General features: G+C 39.0%; 1 protein-coding gene across 4 annotated transcripts in view; it reads right to left on the reverse strand.

The window, feature by feature from the left end:
- The window catches only part of ADAMTS18 (ADAM metallopeptidase with thrombospondin type 1 motif 18), a 152,965-nt gene that overhangs the window by 14,556 nt on the left and 116,593 nt on the right, over positions 1-21,816 (reverse strand). For all 4 annotated transcript variants that reach the window (XM_063654104.1, XM_054453617.2, XM_054453618.2 and 1 more), the window contains 2 exons: positions 3,514-3,655; positions 527-653 (listed from right to left, as the gene is read on the reverse strand). In XM_063654104.1, coding sequence (XP_063510174.1) covers positions 527-653; positions 3,514-3,655 — 269 coding nt within the window. The remainder of the gene's footprint in view (positions 1-526; positions 654-3,513; positions 3,656-21,816) is intronic.

Genomic DNA, 21,816 nt, shown 5'->3' on the forward strand with positions numbered 1-21,816 from the left:
AGGTGGCAGTGAGCTATCATGAGGCCACTGTACTCCAGCCTGGGCAACAGAGTGAGACTCCTTGCTGCTCCTCCCCTCCAAAAAAAAAGATGCCTTCATAGCCCAAGAAAGCTTGCTTTTAAATAGCCAGTAAATTTATTCCTGACTAGCAAGCCAAAGTCAAGTGAGTACCAAAAGTAAATTTGTATTTTTCAACTCAAATTTAAACTTCAACCATCTTTTGAAAAAAACATTGTTTTTAGAGACAAGATCTCACTCTTTCACCCAGGCTAATATGTAAGTGGCACAATCATGGCTCACTGGAGCCTGGAACTCCTGGGTTCAACTGATCTTCCCTCTTCAGCCTCCCAGGTAGCTGGGACCACACACGTGCCACCACGCCTAGCTCATCATCTTCTATTACTTTTTAAAGTATTGCGTCTACCTTTCCATTAGCAGTATTGACAGTGGGCTTTCATCATCTCATAACAACAATGAAGGCATACAAGTACAAAAGTAAACAAAAAGACATTTCCAAATGACTTACTAAGCCGGGCAGGAGAAAGCGTTGCAGATTTTGGGTTCAGTTACTGGCTTGGTTCTTGCACTGCAGAATGAGGAATTGACTTGAGTATTTTGACCTCGCAAGCAAATGGCCTTTACATTTATGTAACCTGGTAAAACATCAGAAGTGACAAAGTGAAAATTACAGATTATTATTTCAATTTGGTTTTCTAAGTTTAGCTTCTGATTTACCAGCATTGTGATATTTTATTTCAGATATGGAATCCAAATATTTTATGGAAGCACCTCCTTTTGATGAAATCTGCAACTAATTTGAATTCCATTCCCCCCCAAAATAATATATTTTATATTTTAATAATTATAACATGTAGATTATTGGTTTTCAAGACTGATGTGGATACTAGATCCATGAAGTGATAAATACAACCTTTTGAAAACAGAATGACTATAAAGGGAAACATCCCAGGCAAACTTTATTATCAGATGAATGTTCTTCAAAGAAAAACCATTAGTGTGTTACATGTGGAAACCCTAAGATTTTGCCTTAACATGAAATATCTCATACTTCCTAAGAGCATGGGACACATAAAAGCAAAGAGTAGAACCCACTAAATATGTTTTAAAACCTATCAGCCAGGGCTCTGCGTTTGCTTTTTTTTTTCTTTTTTTTTTTGAGATGGAGTCTCGTTCTGTCGCCCAGGCTGGAGTGCAGTGGCGTGATCTTGGCTCACTGCAAACTCTGCCTCCCGGGTTCAAGCGATTCTCCTGCCTCAGCCTCCCAGATAGCTGGGATTACAGGTGTGTGACACCACACCCAGCTAATTTTTGTATTTTTAGTAGAGACGGCCATGTTAGTCAGGCTGGTCTTGAACTCCTGACCTCAGTGATTCACCGGCCTCAGCCTCCCAAAGTGCTGGGATTATAGTTGTGAGCCACCGCACCCGGCCTCTGATTTTGCTTCCTTAGTGGCATCCCACTGCCTTGCTTTTGACATTAATTTCAGGACTTCTTATCAGGGGCATACATTTTTTAAAAAATGTGTGAATAATTGTATTTTTTAGTTCCCCAAATAGAGATGCTGCCTCCCCTTTGAATTGTGTTTTTTATTTACATTGGAACTTTGTCTTCAAATATAATCTGAGAAAGAATAAGTCACTCCTGCTATAATGATTAGCAGTTAGTCCAGCTCCTGGGGCTGAAGCAGGTTTGCTTTGAGGAGGCACTCATGAAAACCACATCAACGCCGGGCACGGTGGCTCACACTGATAATCCCAGCACTTTGGGAGGTCAAAGAAGGCAGATTGCTTGAGGCCAGGAGTTTGAGACCAGCCTGGGCAACATGGCGAAACCCTATCTCTACAAAAAAGAAAAAAACGGGCCAGGCATAGTGGCAGGCACCTACAGTCCAAGCTACTTGGGAGGGTGAGGTAGGAGGATCGCTTGAGCCCCAGAGGTCGAGGCAGCAGTGAGCCATAATTGTGCCACTGCATTCTAGCCTGAGTGACAGAGTGAGACCTTATCTCAAAAAAAGAAAGAAGAACAAAAACAAAAAATCAACATTCCTTGAAGTTAACCATTGACTTTAATAGGACTTATTCATCTGAATTCTTTTTCTCTTGGACACAGGACACACCAGGGTCTGTGAGTCATGTGAAGGGGTTGCTAAGGCAGGGCAAGACAAGAATTTAACAACTGGCTTCCTCTGCATCCTCCTCTTGGCTGGATTTAGTTTCTGTAAATGGAAAGCAAATCAAACTTCTCTCCTTCCCAAGTCACTATGCTCTCCCTGGAATACCAGAAAGCTATTGGAAATGTCCTCAAGAAACATTGGATATGAGAAAAACCTCATAATCTGTGACTAAATGAAACAGTGTGAAGAGATATCTATAACATGATTTCAGTACAGAGGGATACAAAATGATACTCATGGTATGTGAGTCTGTCAAACACATGTTTGCTTACATGTGTGTAGGAAAAAAAATGATATAGATCAAAATATTAACATTGGCTATTGCCTATTTACAAATTATGGGGATTACCTTTCTTCTTAATAGCTCATTGCCTTTAAAATGTGTATTACTGGAAAATGTATTACCTTTTAGTTATTTTATATATGTATGCTAAAAAAGTATTTTTTTGTATTTTGTTAATTAGCATGGACCTACAGATAGGCCTTTCAGATATAAGAATTTCTTCATTTTCTGTATCTTTGCTCTGTCTCCAATTCTAAGCCTTATTATGCTTAGTGGGATGGAACCAGTAGGAAGTCTCACTGTCACCAGGTGCTCTGAATAATAGGAAATGAGAGACCAACATTCATGCTTTGGTTTCAGGAACTTATTTTTGGGTACTTGTTCTTCCTCCGAAATGGGCAAGTGTGACAATTGTTTAACCCCCAAATATGTGACATTGTTCACATCTAAATAAAATGCCTTCCTTCTACTCACCGAGTAGACGGTTGCTGTTGTTCCTTCCTTGCAAGGGTTGTCTCAGATTTAATCCATTCCTCTAGTGAGAGAGCCTTTGCTGACCTTACCCCTGAGGGGGGATATCCATGTTTCAGATAGACATCTTAAGTTTTGCCACGTATGTGTCCTCACTTCCCTTGACCCTAGCTTTTATAACTTCCAAATGGAAGGTTTATAATGACAGAAAAGTCAAGATTGGCAGAAACTAAACTATAAGCTGAAAATTAAAAAACATATATGTAATATAAATATGCTTCTATTTGTAAATAATTGAATATATTTTATATGTTTTTCCCATAAGTTTTATATGTGTAACTTTTGAGCCTTGGTTGTGGTTGATTTGAGCTTTGTGAGACTTGATTCCTTACCACATAGGAAAACCCTTAACTAATGCCATAATATTTGCTTTTACGGTGATGGTTCTTATAAAAGACAGTTCTTGGGTGGCTTATTTAAACCATATTGTGTTAAAGATGCCTGGAGTGAAAAAACCTGTTTTAAGAGAGACAGACTTGGAAGACAGAATGAGAAAATCATCTACCTCCACCGCAGGAGACGGAGCACTCTGACTGCACGATACTCCAGGCATAAGCAGGTCTTTTTGTGGTTGGTGGAGTTCCATTCACGACCTTGGGAAGTGCATACTTCCAAGCTATCCCTGGATTTTTGCCTTGCATCAGAATCTGGACAGTGTAAGATAAAAATCAGAGATCAAGATACAGGTCAGACCCTGGAATTCCAGAAATCTTACTGAACATTTTAAAGATATTTACATGACATTTTGACCTTAACATTGGTATACTTCATTGTTCCCAAGTACGTTTTATGTTGACTTAAAGTTTTCCCAGGACACTTTAAAATGTGTACCCTCATGTTATCAAAACTGTGATTTAGGTAGATGCTAAAGAGCAAAACATGATTGACATTTGCCATAAGCCCATAATGTATACACAAACACATACATACACACACTCACACACACTCACACACGTATATGTATCATAATGAAGAAAGGTTATATTGTTGGGTCTAAACCCTAACTTAAAAACCTAGCATGGTGAACACACATAGTCGTACCCTACAGAAAATAGTTAACACTGAATCTACGTATATATATTTTTATGATCTATCTTAGGTCACAATTTGCAAGCTCTCTCCTGGGTGCTAGTGGAAGCCGAAACAAGGGAAACACTCCAAAACCCACAGAATACCCCACTTAGAGTTGCTATCATCAGCTTCAGAATCCAAATGTGTTTCTAATATAATTTCCATAGAAAATTTTCCCAAAGAGAATTTGTTAACTGTGGGCTAGGATGAGCAGGTAAGAAGACAAGAAACATGTTCAGAATCAGCAATTGGAATATATGCATTAGAATAGACTTAACCTCCAAAAAGGCAACAACTTAGGATAAATCTGATCCCATAAAGTCTGACTACTAAAATAAGAGCAATCACATATTGGGCACTTCCCAAGTGCCAAGCACTCTGCAGCCATTCTTAATGCATCATAAAACATTCTTCTAACAACTCTACAATGTAGCTGCCTATATTTTCACTGAAAAAAAAAAAAAAACTGGAGAGAAAGAGAACTTGTGCAAGATCACACAAATGACTAGGGACTGAGCTTAAATAAAGCCACCAACCAAAATGTGCCTACACAATGCAATGTATCACCTTGTTTTTGATGTAGGAAACATATCTGTCTGCCTTCTTAATGCCCTCTTAACTACTCCTCTTTCTTCTTTTTTCTTTTCCAAGCTCAAAGCATGAATATAAATAGCTGGTTCTTTCCCACTCCATGAATCTTGTGGAAAATTCTTTACCACTAGAACTGGGCATTCATGCCCAAGAGGCAAAGCTGATTGCCAGTTAAAAATAGGAACCGCTGGCTCTATCTCCGTCTGGTGGGATCCCACCTCCATTAGAGTTTGGTGGGTGGCAGCTGTTCAAGGCCCTTCATTTCACCAGATCACTCTTTAGGATGGTACAAAATGACTTCTCTTTTGCTACTGGCTTAAACGTCTCCAGGAGTATTATGACTGACTCTTAAGATCTTAAGATTCCATGGTGTACACATCAGTTTGTAGTGCAACAAAACAAATCTTGATGCCTCCCAGAAACAATCAAATGTTAATAGATGGATCTGTGTTCCCCCATCCAAAACAAAATCAATACAAAACACAATAGGTAGTACCATTACATGAACAAATGCCCAATTATTATCAGTTGCCAATAAAAAAAATCTCAAAATCAGTCTTAGGAATCTTTTAGTTTTGAAGATCTTTCTAGTCTTTGCTTTTTTTTTTTTTTTTTTTAACTTTCTCAGCTAAGTCATACAGCTGTTCTTGGAGTCCTGTGTTCAACTTAACACAACATTTCACACATGTTTAATAAATACTATGCTTTCCTTATTTTCATAGTGTTTTTGAATAAATAGTATGCTTTCCTGCAGTGTTTAATATTTTCATCTGATATTAAGTAAACACAGAAACTTTACAGTTTTATTCATGGTCAAACTAGAATTGTGAGAGCAGTTTTACATTCAGAAGATGATCCTGATGCTGGTTAATAGTTCAATTTCATATTCAGTTAAAGCAGTATTTCAAATGTAGCACTTATTTTGCTTTTTTTCTTATGCAACAAAATTGCAGAGACCTTGTACCAGAGAAAATTACACACTGTACCGTATTTACTTGTGTGGCAATACAATGTGAGTGCAATGCATAAGAGTTATGGTGCGCTAAGGCCCACAAGGCAGAATGGTATTGCAGTACAAAGGGTCTCATCACACACATATGCACATGGTAAAGGCAAGCTTAAGTGTAAGTGCTATGCAGAAAGAAATTAACTTACTCATCTCCGCTTTCTAGTACTACCCCATTCCTCCCATTCAAACTAGATCCTAATATTTTCTGCCATAGGGGAACAGATCCCCATTAAAAACGCAAAGAAAATAGAACATTAGTTCTTGCCTTTTGAGCTTCTAGGACTTACATTCTGCTGATTAAAAAAGTAGTTTGACAAATTTTCAACAGACATTTGAAATATATTCCCCTTTCACCTTTTAGACAGATTCTAGAGGCTAAGCCATACATGGCCTATGGTTTCATTGCAAAACATTTTTAAATGTTGCTATGAACAGCAGGATGTGTTTAAGAAAAAAACGTGTTTAAGAAAAAGACTGTGATGATAAAAGTGTCACCAGTATTAAGCAAAAACAACTACACGTCAAGCTTCCCCAGACTTTCACTCAAGCCAACCATAAAAAATTATCAATGCAACCAACAAGAAGGGAACTCACACAATCTCCCATTGTCAAATGTTTCTCTGCGTCTGTATCCGTATCCTCCTCCTCCTCCTCCCCTGCTGTCACTCAGGATGCCCTGAGTGAGTATCCCAGGGCCAGTCCTCTCCCTGAGTTCCTGGAGCCTGGATCTGGGAAGGTGCCCTTACTTTTTGAGCTCCAGCACAGAGGGCTCAGCCCCAACCGATCTTGACCATCTGAGCTGCTAACTCTTTCTAAAAAGTCAGGACTTGGCTTTTACCCTCCACTTTCAGATGGTTGCCCTTGTATTTCTGTTTTTAAGGTACAAACAAGGAAAATGTGTAATGGAATTTTTGAAGGATGGAAATGTGCACAACTAGACATTTGCTTGCAGCCTGAAAATATTTCTTGGGTAACAGATTTCTCAGCAAATGCTTTTTTTTTTTTTCATAGCTAGTTGGTAGGATGCCCTTTTAAGGGATGGCTCCAAGTCCAAGTTCTTTACTACATACTGATTCCATCTCCCCTCATCTCCACCAGGATGTGACCACCATAGTTGCCCCACATATGGCTACTAAGCGCTTGAAATGCACTCGTGTGGTCGAAGTAAAAAGCCTTTTAATTTAAATTTAAATAACCATGTGTGACTAATGGCTACCATATTGGATTCACAGCTACGGATGAAACCCAGCCTCTGACGCTCATCTTCCATACTAGATTGTCTACTCAACATCTCTACTTGAATGCTTAAAAGTGTATCAATGTCTAACTTTTTTCTGCCTCTCCCTGATAGGCTGCTCATAGGGAATACCCTTCCAGTTGTTTAGGCCAAAATAAAAACTTGGAGCCATTTTAGACTTCTCTTTTTCTGACACTCATATTTAATATATCACAAATAGTGTTACTTTAACATTTACCCTCTCTCATATCTTACCACCTCATACGTTGTTGCTCCTGCCCTGATCTAAGCCACCATCATGTCTCTTGTGACCTCTACGGTCAAGACAATTAAAAAAATGACTTTCGGGAGGAGGAGAAGTGATATCCCTCAGTGGAGAAGATGAGACAGATTCACATATTAAAAAAACACAGTCACAGTTACTTGGGTTAAAAATCAAGTGCTAGGGCCGGGCGTGGTGGATCACGCCTGTAATCCCAGTACTTTGGGAGGCTGAGGTGGGTGGATCACGAGGTTAGGAGATGGAGACCATCCTAACACGGTGAAACCCCGTCTCTACTAAAAATATAAAAAAATAGGCCAGGCCTGGTGGTGGGCACCTGTAGTCCCACCTACTCAGGAGGCTGAGGCAGGAGAACGGCGTGAACTCAGGAGGCAGAGCTTGCAGTGAGCCGAGATCGCGCAACTGCCCTCCAGCCTGGGCAACAGAGTGACACTCCATCTCAAAAAATCAAGTGCTACAGATCCTATAAAAGGAATTCAAATGTTTTAGTAAATCTGAGGTGGGGGAGGAAATCACATTATCATCTAAAGAAGCTTTGTAGCTATCACTTATTAATAACAAATCTTGGTTATGATTACAGCAAAGAAGCCACAAAGCAACACAATTTGAGTTTCTGGCCAGGCACTTTGGGAAGCTGAGGCAGGAGGATCTTTTGAGCTCAGGAGTTCAAGATCAGCCTGGGCAACACAGCAAGTCCCCATTTCTAAAATAAAATTTTAAAAAACTAGCTAGGTGGTGTAGTGTGTGCCTATAGTCCCAGCTACTTGGGAGGCTGAGGCAGGGGACTGCTTGAGCTCAGGAGTTGGAAGCTGCAGTGAGCTATAGTCGCACCACTGCACTCCAGCCTGGGCCATAGACTGAGACACCGTCTCAAAAACAAAAACAATCAAACCCTTCTGTTTTCTTTGAAGATTTCTATTCCCCCTCTGAAAAAGACAAACTTTTACACTGTTTCCCACATCCCTTTTCCTAAACTTGAAAATGAGGATCCTCAGCAAAGTAAAATCCTTGAACTAAAGGTAAGACCAGCAATGATCAGAATATTAAACAGCAGTAAGGGAACAAATCCATTTCATAATATCATGGTAATAAGAAACTCATGTATCTGGCCAAAAGAGAAATAACTTACACAATTTACTATACATGTTCTTAGGAATGTGCAGCTTTAAATTAACTCATAAAATACACAGTAGCTAGTTGTATGCCTGTGTATGTGTGTTACTATTACAGTTTTATGGCCGGTAGCATATAGAGCATATTGTTTATAGTTTATTTCCTTAACATATTAATGCATTCAATGAATACATAAATGAAGGCCTCTTAACTTTACAAAAATCAAATGACTCAAGGCTTGCCTTTAATGTCTGTGTAGCTATAAATTCACATGCAGAGTTCAATGTGTTATCATGTAGACTGAAAGACAATATTTGTATAAACCAGCAGAAAGCTGATGTAAGAATTTACTTAACATCAGCTCATAAAGGCCTAGTAAAGGAAGTAAAAACTTAAACAAATAAGTACCAAGACCAAATATATAAAAGATAAGTATGTGCCAATTGTACTATATTATTTGCTTCTCAATAAGTGAGATGCTCCTTGCCCCCATCTTTATCCTGTGTTGAGAAGAACAGTGACCGAGAGTATCCCAGAAATCCTCTTATCGCTTACTGTTTGATGCCTGCAAATACTTAAACCTTTGGAGATTATTGTCCACTTGGCTCATAGAATCTCTGTGGGAAAGTTTCTCTTTCACCCTGTTCTTAAAAAAAATCAGAATTTTCTTAAATCAAATCCACCCTCAAAAACTGCTAATTTATAAAGCCCAGTGCAAAATGAAAATTCAACAGTCATTGTTTGAAAAAATTAAGAATTTCAAGACAGTGACAGTGAAGCATTAAGCCACAGGGTCCTTCCAAGCACAGGGTCCTCTGCAGCTGGGCAGGTCCCATGCCCATGAAGCTAGCCCTGCCCAGCTAAATCCAGGTTTTCTCACCTGGATCAGTTTTAAGACACAATTTAAAATTTTTCAAATTCTAAATGACCCTGCAATCTAACAATGACTTCTCTCTCATTTCCTGGTTGGAGAATATAGCCCCCAATTTGGTGGCCTTGATTATATCTCAGCACGTGCTTTAGTGTGTCCATCACCATCAACCAAACCACAGAGAGCCTCTCCCACTGATGTGGGGAAGCAGGACAACCTTGGAGAGGTGTACATAGAACCACCTAAGATGCTAACTTCCTCTATGAATGCCAGGGAACACATCTTGGGCAATATGTAACTTGAAAATGATCATTCCCATTGTTCACATTTTAAAACATTTTCGGTGACCATATCAAGAGTAGTCCATTGCTTTTCTCAGCATTCCTGGAGAACACAAACACCCTTAGGGCACAGGAGCACCGCATCCCTTCCGTAATGGCACCACATCACAATAATGCCATTGCTTACAACCCCGTGCCGCATGTTGGAGTGTATAGCCAAGCTGTTAAATGCACAAATTTGGAAAGACCGCCAGTGATTCAGTCTACTTAACTGGACTTAGTCCAGAGAATTTTCCAGCCAACTGGCATGGAGTCTCTAATTTACAGCTGGCAAGCAACCTCCTTAAATGCTTCCAGGTCCTCCATAGAGCTGTTTAATGTCTACCTTTAACACACAAACCACCTGACTTCAGACACAACACTCAGCAGCTCTAACCGCAGGGTGCAGAGTTATAAAATTTACAGCTTCTTAAGTTGGAAAACCACAGACAGGGGCTGGAATCTACCAACCACTCTCTGAAGGAAGGGGATGCAGTTTCTGTTTAGGGCACATAAAATTAAAACAAAGGATACCTTGAATCATCATGGGTAAATGATTCTCTTTAGCCCCCACTTTTAATTTTTAATGTTAAAACTTTTTAAAATTCCTTCAGTCAGCTTTGTATTTGTTTCATTATTTAAGGCTTCTTTTTTTCTTCTTCTTCAAGAAGTTGTCCTCATTTTACCATACAGGTTATGGATAAATTTTAAAGACTAGCTTTTTATTTAATGCATGTTAGGAAGCTCAATTCCTGTCCTCAATAATGTATTTGATTGCTTTAAAACTAACAATGCCTATTGAGTGCTTATTATGTGCCAGGCAAAGCATTGTACATGCATTATCTCATTTAAAATTGATAATGACATTAAGAAGAAGGCACTATTAGTTCCAATAGTGTAGACTAATAAACCAATACTCAAGGTCACATAGCTAATAAGTCACAGCAATGGGACTCAAGTCTCTGGTCTTGTTTAACCCTAAAACCTCACATCTTCACTCTCACAACATTGCCTCTCAAGCTTTGAAACACCAAGCCCAGGATTCTAATTCAAAATTTTAAAAACTGTGTTAACTGTTGGAAAGACAACACTGGGCCTCCCTAGGGTGCTGTGACATTTACTTTGTGACACTGGGTTTGAACCTAAGAATTTTATTTCTTGAACTTACTGGCATCTAATTAAAGAATACTTGATCTCCTCAATCCATTTTCCCCTGGATTTATTTATAACCATTGTTTTAACAACTGAAATATAATAGACTTTATTGGTTGGCCTTTTCTTGATAAAGCCCAAATTGCACCTTACACTCCTGTGTCTCAAGGAAGGAATGGTTTTGTGGTGTGGATTCATGTTTTTGTAAGCTGTGATATTTGGAAACTTTTGTGATGTTAGAATTCAGCCAGTTTTCTCTGACTTCTTATTCGCTTCAAAGCTGGAAGAACATGACCAGGTATCATCATTGCTATTATGTGTGAGTGATTGAATTTGACAAGAGACAGTAATACAAAGACCCTGATCGGGGATTTGGAAACGCATCTGTTAGGCAGCTTCAAAGGTGTGGGCTGACACATTGAACCCTGACTACAGTTCTAATTCAACTCATCAACATTCCTCAGAGCGTAGTAAGGAGAAATAAATAGTGTTCTCTAACCCGTCACAAAAGTATTTGCCATGAATTAACTGGAGGCCCCCACTTCAAATAGCAAATGGCAATCTCTAGACAAATGACGTGCCATCGCAAAAGTACCTCTGAATCGTCCTCTCGAGCCTGACTTTTCTATCATCTGTTCTGAATTAATTCTCCATTACTTCTCTGCTTCTTTTGTTTCTTGTGTCTTCACTCAGTCCATGCTACTTGGCTAATCTCCCTTCCCTTACACTGATTGTATCTTGAGGCACTTCCTTACTCATTTCAGCCCCTTTACCTTGGGGAGAATTCAGCAGGCAGGGTCACAAAGGAGCTGGATGACAAGGTAATACTTCGTCAATGGTGCTCACACTGTCATCTCATTGATCAATGTGCCTGTCCACCTGGTCCCCACCACCCTGTCATCTCCTTTGGCCAAAGAGTGCAGGAAGTTGTTTATTATAGTAATTTTCTTTAGATGTCTCTTCCTGCCTTGAAACTAGCCTGTGGTTAACCTATTTCTCACTTACTGTCATGAGAAAGGCTGCTGTAGTTTTCAGCTTCAGGATTCTCCCTTATTACACCAGGAATGGGCTTTCAAAGAGTTAAACACCCTCTTCTTCTGCTAAACATAGAGAAAAAAAATTCCTAACGTAAACGAGAGCTTTTCTGTTTTTTAAAACTTTTTAAAAAAGGAATGCTGTAAAAACACAGGTGGTCATATTTCAGCCATACAATATCAACCTGTATTATCATGTCATACTGAATCACTTTGTTTATCAGACAGGGATGAAGTTACTTTATAATGAAACACTCATGATGAATTTCCTCACCTCCACTCCAACTGCATGACAGCTTGATAGAGAATGTGACTCATTCATTGTTGTGTGTGTGTATGTGTGTGCGAGAGATACAGACAAAGAGACAGAGAAAGATTGAAATGGGGGAAAAGGAAGAGGAGAGAAAGGAGGAGTATGAGCTAGTAAGATACCTCATCTCTAGTCACTTCTAGAGAATGTGTCATCTCTAAGTGGACACCTTAGCTAATCATGAAAAAAAAAAAAACTTGTGTACATTTTAATCCTTATTGCCAAGGTCTCCTAAAACTGTATATGAAACAGGCCTTTTCCATATTGCTTAAACAAAGGACAAAGTCAGTGACCTTAAATTACCTACACCTAAATCTCAAGATGGAAAAACATTGTTTTCAGGCATACTCCAAAAGCCCAGCATATATATGTGTCTACTTCAGACAAACTGTCTGTCAACAAAGCCTTGTGTAAAGTTTCACTCTGATCTTCAGTTTTCACAATTCCATCACTTGAAAATTTAATTTCTTACACACACACTTAATTTAGATATTCAGGGGTGGAGAATTAAAATAGATTTAGTTTTTCTCAGTATTCCCAAACCCAATAAAATAAGCATAATGCGGTCACTGATACATAATATCCTAAACTCAATTAAAATAAAAGCTAACTTTTAAATCTTCTGGATGACTAACAAGTACACTAGTTCAGTGAGAGATTCCTTAGTCTTTATGCCAGACTTATGTTGCAGAAAATAAGTTGAAATACATGGAAATTATTTAGTTTTATATTAACTATATCCATAGTGATCTCAGAAACTATGTGATCGCTAAATCAATATTTATTTTTATGCTAATGTGTGCATGTACCTGGCTAGTTTTCTTTTTTTCTGGGAAATACAGAAATATAACACATGGTCAAGAAAATTATCTCCTTTTCTCCAAGTCACTTATATGCATATATGTGTACATATTTCAAGATCAAAAACTTGATTGATTTGAATAATGCCTAAGAAATTTAAGACCTAAGACAATCATACAAATCCTTGATTACCCTGAGGTATATCCCTTTGACACCAAGGAAATCAATGGGGCCAGCACTGTATAAATTGACATCCACCTGTTGCACATGTTGAAACCATCTAGAACCAAGGACCCAAGGAGAATGGATGTCTGTAATACAGACTGCATTTTAAAATTGGACTGGCATGTGACTTAGTGATAAAAGTGACAGTCTGTTTTCTATTTAGCTTAAATTCTGAGCTTTCCATGAAGACATTCTGTAAAGTTTTGACATATAAAAATAACCAGAAGCAGAAGACACTTTTATTTGGCATCAAACCATGCACTTACTTCCTGGGGTTAACTGACAGCAGTCAATTATTTCCAGGATTGCATTATCGTGCCTTGTACTAGAAAATACCAAGAAATAAGTGGAATGATTGGCAAACTCAACACCCTGAAAGGGTAAATTGCTATTCATCTAGATTGAGGTAAGTCCGCTGTGAACTAACTGGTCAGTGACTTCCTAGGTGTAAGTTACTCACTTCAGGAAAGCAAGTGTTTTAGGAAGCACATTAATTCCTCAAATGCATTTCAGGAGATCAGATTTCATTACTTTAAATGCTATTTGCTGTACTTAACTTTAAACCATATGGTTGTCAAGACCAGTCTCAAGAGATGATCAAATACAGTGGTTTTTAAAATGTGTATTACAGAAGCCTTGGGATCTTCAGAGGATTTCAGTGCTGAAATGGGGTAAGGACAGGCTGGGTTCTGGTCCCTTCACTCCTGGCTTCAGTGAAAGAAGCTCTCATTTTATGTTTTGCTTCCATGTAAAATTTTTCAATTTGAAAGAAGATTGCAATGAATGAATTTTATCATTGGATGTTGTTCACTCAATACATTTTCTTAAACATCCCACAATGTTCCAGATACTTTGCCAACTGTGGAAGTTACAAGTATAACTAAGTCATTGGCTGATAACACAGGGTTTGGGGGTGCTGTAAAAGTACTTCAGGACAGTGCTGTAGGACACTAATGTGGAAGACGTTAGTTCAGCCTGGGGAAATCATTTCTGAAATAAGGAAACTGGGACGCTGATCATTTCAGTGATTTTTCAAAAGTCACACAGTTTGTAGCAGAGCAACCTATATCCCAGCTATTTATGCAGTGCTCCTTGTCTAACCCATGTTGCTTCCCAAAAGAATGGAATCCACATACCAACGCTTGTTTTTTACATTATTTAAAGACAAGGCTGTAAAGTTTTGGTGACAAGATTTATGTCTTAACCTTTTTTTCTTTTTCTTTGGAGACAGGGTCTCTGTTGCCCAGGCTGGAGTACAGTGGCACAATCACAGCTTATTGCAGTCTCAGCCTCCAGGGTTCAAGGGATCCTCCCTCCTCAGCCTCTGGAATAGCTGGGACTAGCAGCAGGCACCACAACTCCCAGCTAATTTTTGTATTCTCATGGAGACAGGGGTTTTGTCATGTTTCCTAGGCTGGTCTCAAACTCCCGTGCTCAAGCAATCCACCTGCCTCAGCCTTCCAAAGTGCTGGAATTTTTGCACCTAGCCTGATTGTGCATCTCCAATATCTAACAGAGGGCTGGACACTGAATGTTTTTTAAACCAGACTATGAGAGGAAGTGAACAGAAGAAAATTGTTTTGATGGTAATTACCTACATCGATACATATGAAGGCAGATGAAAATGAAATTTAGCTAAGATATGGGGAGAATATGATGTCATACATATGAAATGGAAAAAAAGAGGAACATTAATCTCACATTGCCATCCTCATGTTTTGGGAAACATACACTTCTGCGGAATTTTACATCATCATAAGGACTTAGTGAATATACAATAATTTTAGGTGGCCAAAAGAGACGGTGCTTTCATAAACAGATTCATTCTTTCTGTGGATGGAACAGCATTTTTCATTTTAGTAGGTTCCCACAGTGACTTTAGTGTTTCACAAGATTATAAAATAGATTAAACATTTTTGTTGGAGTAAATATATGTTTGGCTCCAAAAGTATTCATTTTGGCTCAATTCATAGCTGTTGTATGGAAAGCCCTATGAACTTTATTTAACTTCCTTTAAAGAATACAGCCATGGATCACTTGTATGTCAATATACAGTCCACTTTTGGGAAAATATAATTTATTGCTTATTATAATTTTATGTTTTTAGAATATATGTGTTCCATCCATTTTAGAGAGATACGAGCATGTGCTAAAAACTGACCAGCAATTTGACGATGTTCTCTAGAGAACAATAAAGTGTAATTTAAATACCAAAGGCATTAACCCAAATTATTTGAAAAGATATCATAGACAAAATACTAGATTACAGGAGGTTGTTTTTTTTTTTTTTTGCTTCGAATATATTTGCAACTTTTGAATGAAACCATAACTCCTTTAAAAATACAAGCAAGGCACGTCCAATTAATCATACAAGTTTCCATTTAGATTGTTTTCAGATAGGTCAAATTCCTTGGACATTAAGTTTTTCTTGAATCTATTGGTAGAATGAGTGCATAAAGAAAGATTTTGGAAAACAATAGCCAGGCAAATATGACCTTATTCCACAGTGGTGAAACTACAATTTTGTATTACTGGAGATATTGCTGTAGTTCTTATTATTTTCTGTAGTAGTAAATAATTATTTTTAAAATATATTATACATATCCAATTGAACCTGGGGAAGACTTCGTTTTTATGGTTTTATTTAGATCTACTCAACATTTGTCCTTACATCTTATTTTTGTTGTTGTTGTCATTCAAGGTGCTGTCTCTATTATTTACAAAGAGATAGATTGATGAACCGGATCAATATGAGAGAACTCTATCACCAATGGAGGTCAACCTTCCATTCCTTAAAAAAAACTTTTCTTTTTTGTGTTTTTTTTTTTGAGACAGAGTTTTGTTCACGTCGCCCAGGCTAGAGTGCAATGGCACAGTCTTGGCTCACTGCAACTTCTGCCTCCTGGGTTCAAGCAATTCTCCCTGCCTCAGCCTTTCCAGTACCTAGGATTATAGGTGCCCGCCACCATGCCCAGCTAATTTTTGTATTTTTAATAGAGACAGGGTTTCACCATGTTGGCCGGGCTGGTCTCGAACTCCTGACCTCAGGTGATCTACCAGCCTTGGCCTCCCAAAGTGCTGGGATTGCAGGCGTGAGCCACCACACCCGGCCGTCTCAAAAATAACTTCTAACTATCAGGAAAAATCTTACACCTGGTGAAAAATCTTAAAGTTTAGTTTTTGTCAGGGCTAAATCATGTTGATGAATGACATATAGAGCTGTGCATAGATTAAATAAAGCACAAATATGCAGCCAAATATGAAAAAATGCTCATCATCACTGGCCATCAGAGAAATGCAAATCAAAACCACAATGAGATACCATCTCACACCAGTTAGAATGGCAATCATTAAAAAGTCAGGAAACAACAGGTGCTGGAGAGGATGAGGAGAAATAGGAACACTTTTACACTGTTGGTGGGACTGTAAACTAGTTCAACCATTGTGGAAGACAGTGTGGTGATTCCTCAGGGATCTTGAACTAGAAATACCACTTGACCCAGCAATCCCATTACTGGGTATATACCCAAAGGATTATAAATCATGCTGCTATAAAGACACATGCACACGTATGTCTATTGCGGCACTATTCACAATAGCAAAGACTTGGAACCAACCCCAATGTCCAACAATGATAGACTGCATTAAGAAAACGTGGCACATATACACCATGGAATACTATGCAGCCATAAAAAATGATGAGTTCATATCCTTTGTAGGGACATGGATGAAGCTGGAAACCATCATTCTCAGCAAACTATCACAAGGACAAAAAACCAAACACTGCATGTTCACACTCATAGGCGGGAATTGAACAATGAGAACACTTGGACACAGGAAGGGGAACAGCACACACTGGGCCTGTTGTGCGGTGAGGGGAGGGGGGAAGGATAGCATTAGGAGATATACCTAATGTAAATGACGAGTTAATGGGTACAGCACACCAACATGGCATATGTATATCTATGTAACAAACCTGTACATTGTGCACATGTACCCTAGAACTTAAAGTATAATAAAAATAAAATAAATAAATAAATAAATAAATAAATAAATAAATAAATGACTCAAGGTTAAAAAAAAAAAAGCTTAAATTACAAACAGAATTGTGGAAGCCTGCTGGAATGGTTCTGTGTTTATGAACAAAACTGGAGAGACAAACAACAGAAAAAAATGGTTGCTTGTCATGAAGCGGTAAAAATCATATTTCTCATCAAGAGTGATTTGCACTTTGTTCTGATTGCACACAGCTGAGGCTGTCAGATGCATGTACCCCTGTTTCCCTACTCAGGTTCACTTTCAGCCACAGAACTTGGTTTCTGTACATTTCCTGTGAGGTGGATCGAAGGCCTCTTGGCAAAAATTAATGAAGTCCTGCTCTCTAAAACTGATACCTTCAAGCTGAAAAAGCCCCTCAAAAGAAAAAGAAGTCTGCTGCTCAGATGCTTAGTAGAAAAGAAATAGGTAACACAACATATCTAAAAAATGACTTAAAACAATCCAGAAATCTTTAATAAGAGAGTTCAACTCCTATGCCTTAGGTTTAATTAAAGTATAATATCAGAGGCTGGATTCACTGTTGAGCTCCAAACTATCCTGGCCATAGTCTATTTTGATTGGGAAATGCTAGTATCTTCCTCTCCAATAAAAATGCTGAGAGGGTTGGAAGAACATTTCTTAATGACAGCTTCTCTCGAATAGGTGGTATGAGATCTTTGAGGGATGTCCACCAAACAGATGGACTGATGGGACTAGGTATCTACAGTGAGGAAGATGATGGGAGTTAACTCACGATCGAGGTTGCAAACTCAAGTATCTCCTGGGACTAGAGGTTTTCTTAAGAGTTTTAAAAATTCATATGTATAAGTCAACTGATATTAAAGCATTAATATATTTTGTCCATTTTAATATTATACATGGCTGGGCACAGTGCACACCAGTAATCCCAGCACTTTGGGAGGCCGAGGCAGGTGGATTACTTGAGGTCAGGAGTTCCAGACCAGCCTGACCAACATGGCAAAACCCCATCTCTGCTAAAAAATACATACAAAATTAGCTGGGCATGGTGGTGCACGCCTGTAATCCCAGCTACTTGGGAGGCTGAGGCAGAAGAATTGCTTGGACCCAGTAAGCGGAGGTTGCAGTGAGCCAAGATTGTGCCATTGCACTCCAGCCTGGGCAACAAGAGCAAAACTCTGTCTCAAAAAAAAAAAAAAGTGTGTGTGTGTGTGTGTGTGTGTGTGTGTGTATGTATATATGTACATATATACATACGATTGATAGATAGATAGTGCGGGCCTAGGGCTGAACTTGACTTGTGATCACCAGTTTGCTAAATATGGTCTCAGGTTTCATATATATATATATATAAAATATATGTGATATGCTCAGAAGGCAAAATAATGGCAATAGTAATTAACATTATGGGCTAAGTATTTTGTAGCCACTGAACTTATCTTCAGTTATCCTTATAATGGCCCTAATAATTAGCTGGTATCATTTGCCCATTTTACAAGTACAGACATTAAGTGACACAGAGATTAAAAAACTTGCCCAAGTTATATAGCTAGTTAAGAGTCTGTACTCTCAGCCATTCTGTGTGTAGAACATCTTAGAACTTAAGGTTATGTGTTTTATTTTTAATTGTCTGCTACTCTTCGTCCTTAGTAAATATTTAAGGCTACTGCTACTTAATCACTACTCTTGGAGACTAATCCTTCATTTTCTATCACCATGGCCTAAAAAAAATATTTCTCTATCATCTACCAATAGTCCTTTGACATTATGGAAAATGCTATGCTTCTGAAATCTGAATAATAGATTGCACGGTCTTAAAACTATGAAACTGGCACTTAGTGGGTTTCTCTGATTGCCTCCACAGGGGGTCTCAAATGTCATCAACGGAATAAAGTAGCAAAGCCTGTTGTAAACTGAATTTGCATAGCTCTTGCGTATAAGATTCAGACAGATTTTAAATACCTTAAAACCTGGATAGAAACATATACAATTGGAGCAACAGCAGGAAGAACAGCTAGGATGCCATCCCTGTTGCCATGAATGAGGGCATTCCACTCTTACGTCTGTGGGTGTGCAGGTGCAGGGCAAAAATACATAACAAGATGCCAGCGTGATGACAGATTTGCATCTCCATACAAATTCCATGACATCTGTGAAGATCCTGTTTCCAGTACAAGCACACCTCTCCATGACAGGTGCATGCTCCTCTTTATCGGTGGTGTCAACCAAGGCTCAACATCTCTTCACAAGGCACATTCTGGATATTGCAATTATTTGGCTACTCCCAAGAGGCAGCTTATCAAAGAAAACTTAGATCCAAGTGCCCTGCTCAGTCAACAAATGATATACTACTATACTACTTTAGGTATTTTTAGGAACTGATTTGCATATTCATTCCAAGGCTTTTTTCATGCATTTTAAACACATACTCAACTGCCTACTTGACAGCTACTCTTGAATATCTAAGATACATTGCAAATATATGGTGGCTAAAATGGAATTTTTCCCCATCCCTACACCGGTTTCCAGTCATCCTCAAGACAGTGATAGTGGTAAAACCATCCTCCAAATGCTGAGGGAAGAAACCTGAGACTCTCTCACATCTTCCTCCCTCAGAGTTCATTTCTTATACATCTCTAGTAACTTTTCTAGCTTCCAATTCTCTACCATAATACACTGCAAACAGATCAACTTCCTGCCACCTTCACAGTCACCATCTGTTTCAGCGTCTATCACTCCTCACCTGGAATTCTAGAACCATTTTCCTTTTCCCCAGTTTACTTCTTACCTCTCCAATCACTTATTTACATAGCAGCCTGGTCGAATTTTTTTTTTTTTTTTTTTTTTTTTGAGACGGAGTGTCGCTCTGATGTCAGGCTGGAGTGCAGTAGTGCGATCTTGGCTCACTGCAACCTCTGCCTCCTGGGTTCAAGCGGTTCTTCTGCCTCAGCCTCTTGAGTAGCTGGGATTATAGGCATGCGCCACCATGCCCAGCTAATTTTTGTATTTTTTAGTAGAGACAAGGTTTCACCATGTTGGCCAGGATGGTGTAAACCACCCTCTTCCTTGACATCCTGATGTTGTTATTGGGATGAAATCTAAACTCCTTACCATGGTTTATATTATCTGTGGGCCACCCCCCGACTATACCCAACTCACACCTCAATACTTTCTTTTCTCACTACACTATAGCTAGATTCTCCTATTTTTAAGTTCTTCTAAAATATTAAGTTGATTCTCCACATCAGGTTTTATTTATTTATTCGGAGACAGTCTCGCTCTGCCACCCAGGCTGGAGTGCAGTGGTGCGATCTCGGCTTATTGCAGCCTCTGCCTCCCAAGCTCAAATGATTCTCCTGCCTCATCCTCCCAAGTAGCTGGGACTACAGGCGTGCACCACCACACCTGGCTAATTTTTGTTTTAGTAGAAACAGGGTTTCACCATGTAGGCCAGTCTGGTCTCATACTCCTGGCCTCAAGCAATCCGCCTACCTCAGCATCCCAAAGTGCTGGGATTACAGGGGTGAGCCACCATACCCAGCCCACGTGGGGTTTTAAATTGTTGCTTCCTCTGCCTGAATTTCCTCTACTCTTTACCTGGTTGGGTCTTCTCATCCTTCAAGTTTCACCTCACATGGTAATTCTCAGATAATTCCTCACTGACTCTCTAATTCAAAAAGTCTGTTTTTTTTTCCTCATACTTTATTTTCTCTCAAAGAACCTACCACAATCTATACATCTGCCTTTATTTATATATTCATTTGTGTAATGCTGTATTGTACCCTCCAATGCTCTAAGTTTCATTATAGCAGGAGGATTTTCTTTTCTGTTTATCCACTACTATATACCCAGTTTACTGTCAATGTGAAACACAAGAGCAGTTCAGTGCAAGTGACACAGAGGAATACAGTGATTTCTTTTGTTTGAGACGGAGTCTCACTCACTCTGTTGCCCAGGCTGGAGTGCAGTGATGCAATCTCGGCTAACTGCAAACTGTGCCTCCCAGGTTCAAGTGATTCTCCTGCCTCAGCCTCCCAACTAGCTGGGATTACAGGCATGCGCCACCACACACAGCTAATGTTTGTATTTTTAGTAGAGATGGGGTTCCGCCATGTTGGCCTGGCTGGTCTCGAACTCCTGGCCTCAAGTGATCCACCTGCCTCGGGTGATTTCTTAATGTGTGGACATTTTCACTATTCTGCTTTCTGAAGTTCTAGCAAATCTAAGAATCCATGAGAGAAACTTCAAGATGTCATCTAATTTCACCCACCATAACTCAACACACAGAATACAAACTCCCACACACTGGGTAAGAGAAATTCATTTCTATTGCTTTCCCCATGAACCACTGCGAGCTGCAGAAGGTCATTAATATTATCATGGTAACATGGTATTTGTTCAAAGAATTATCCAGTCCCACTGTGCCTGGAACTGAGAAAGATGACAAATTGAGTGCTTCAGTTTAGACAGAAGAAGTAGCTGCCTCTGAAAAATTGCCTTATTCATCATTAATCTGACCAAAATACCCTGAGATGATTGAGGACACAGCATGCTGTCAGCCCAGAAAACAAGCACTATGTTCCTTTCCTCAGCACCAAGAACACAGTAAGTACCAATAGTCTTATGTGAATTAACATATATAAGATAGAGGAAAATAAATTATTTTAAGTAAAAATCATCAGACAAGTTTATGAACACAATCTTCCTAATAGTCAGTTTTCAGATCAACCCTCTAATTGCCACAGATCTATGTCAGTGTTGGTCAAAATACATG

The sequence above is a fragment of the Pongo pygmaeus genome, chromosome 18 (assembly GCF_028885625.2).
Source record: "Pongo pygmaeus isolate AG05252 chromosome 18, NHGRI_mPonPyg2-v2.0_pri, whole genome shotgun sequence".
NCBI lineage: Eukaryota > Metazoa > Chordata > Mammalia > Primates > Hominidae > Pongo > Pongo pygmaeus.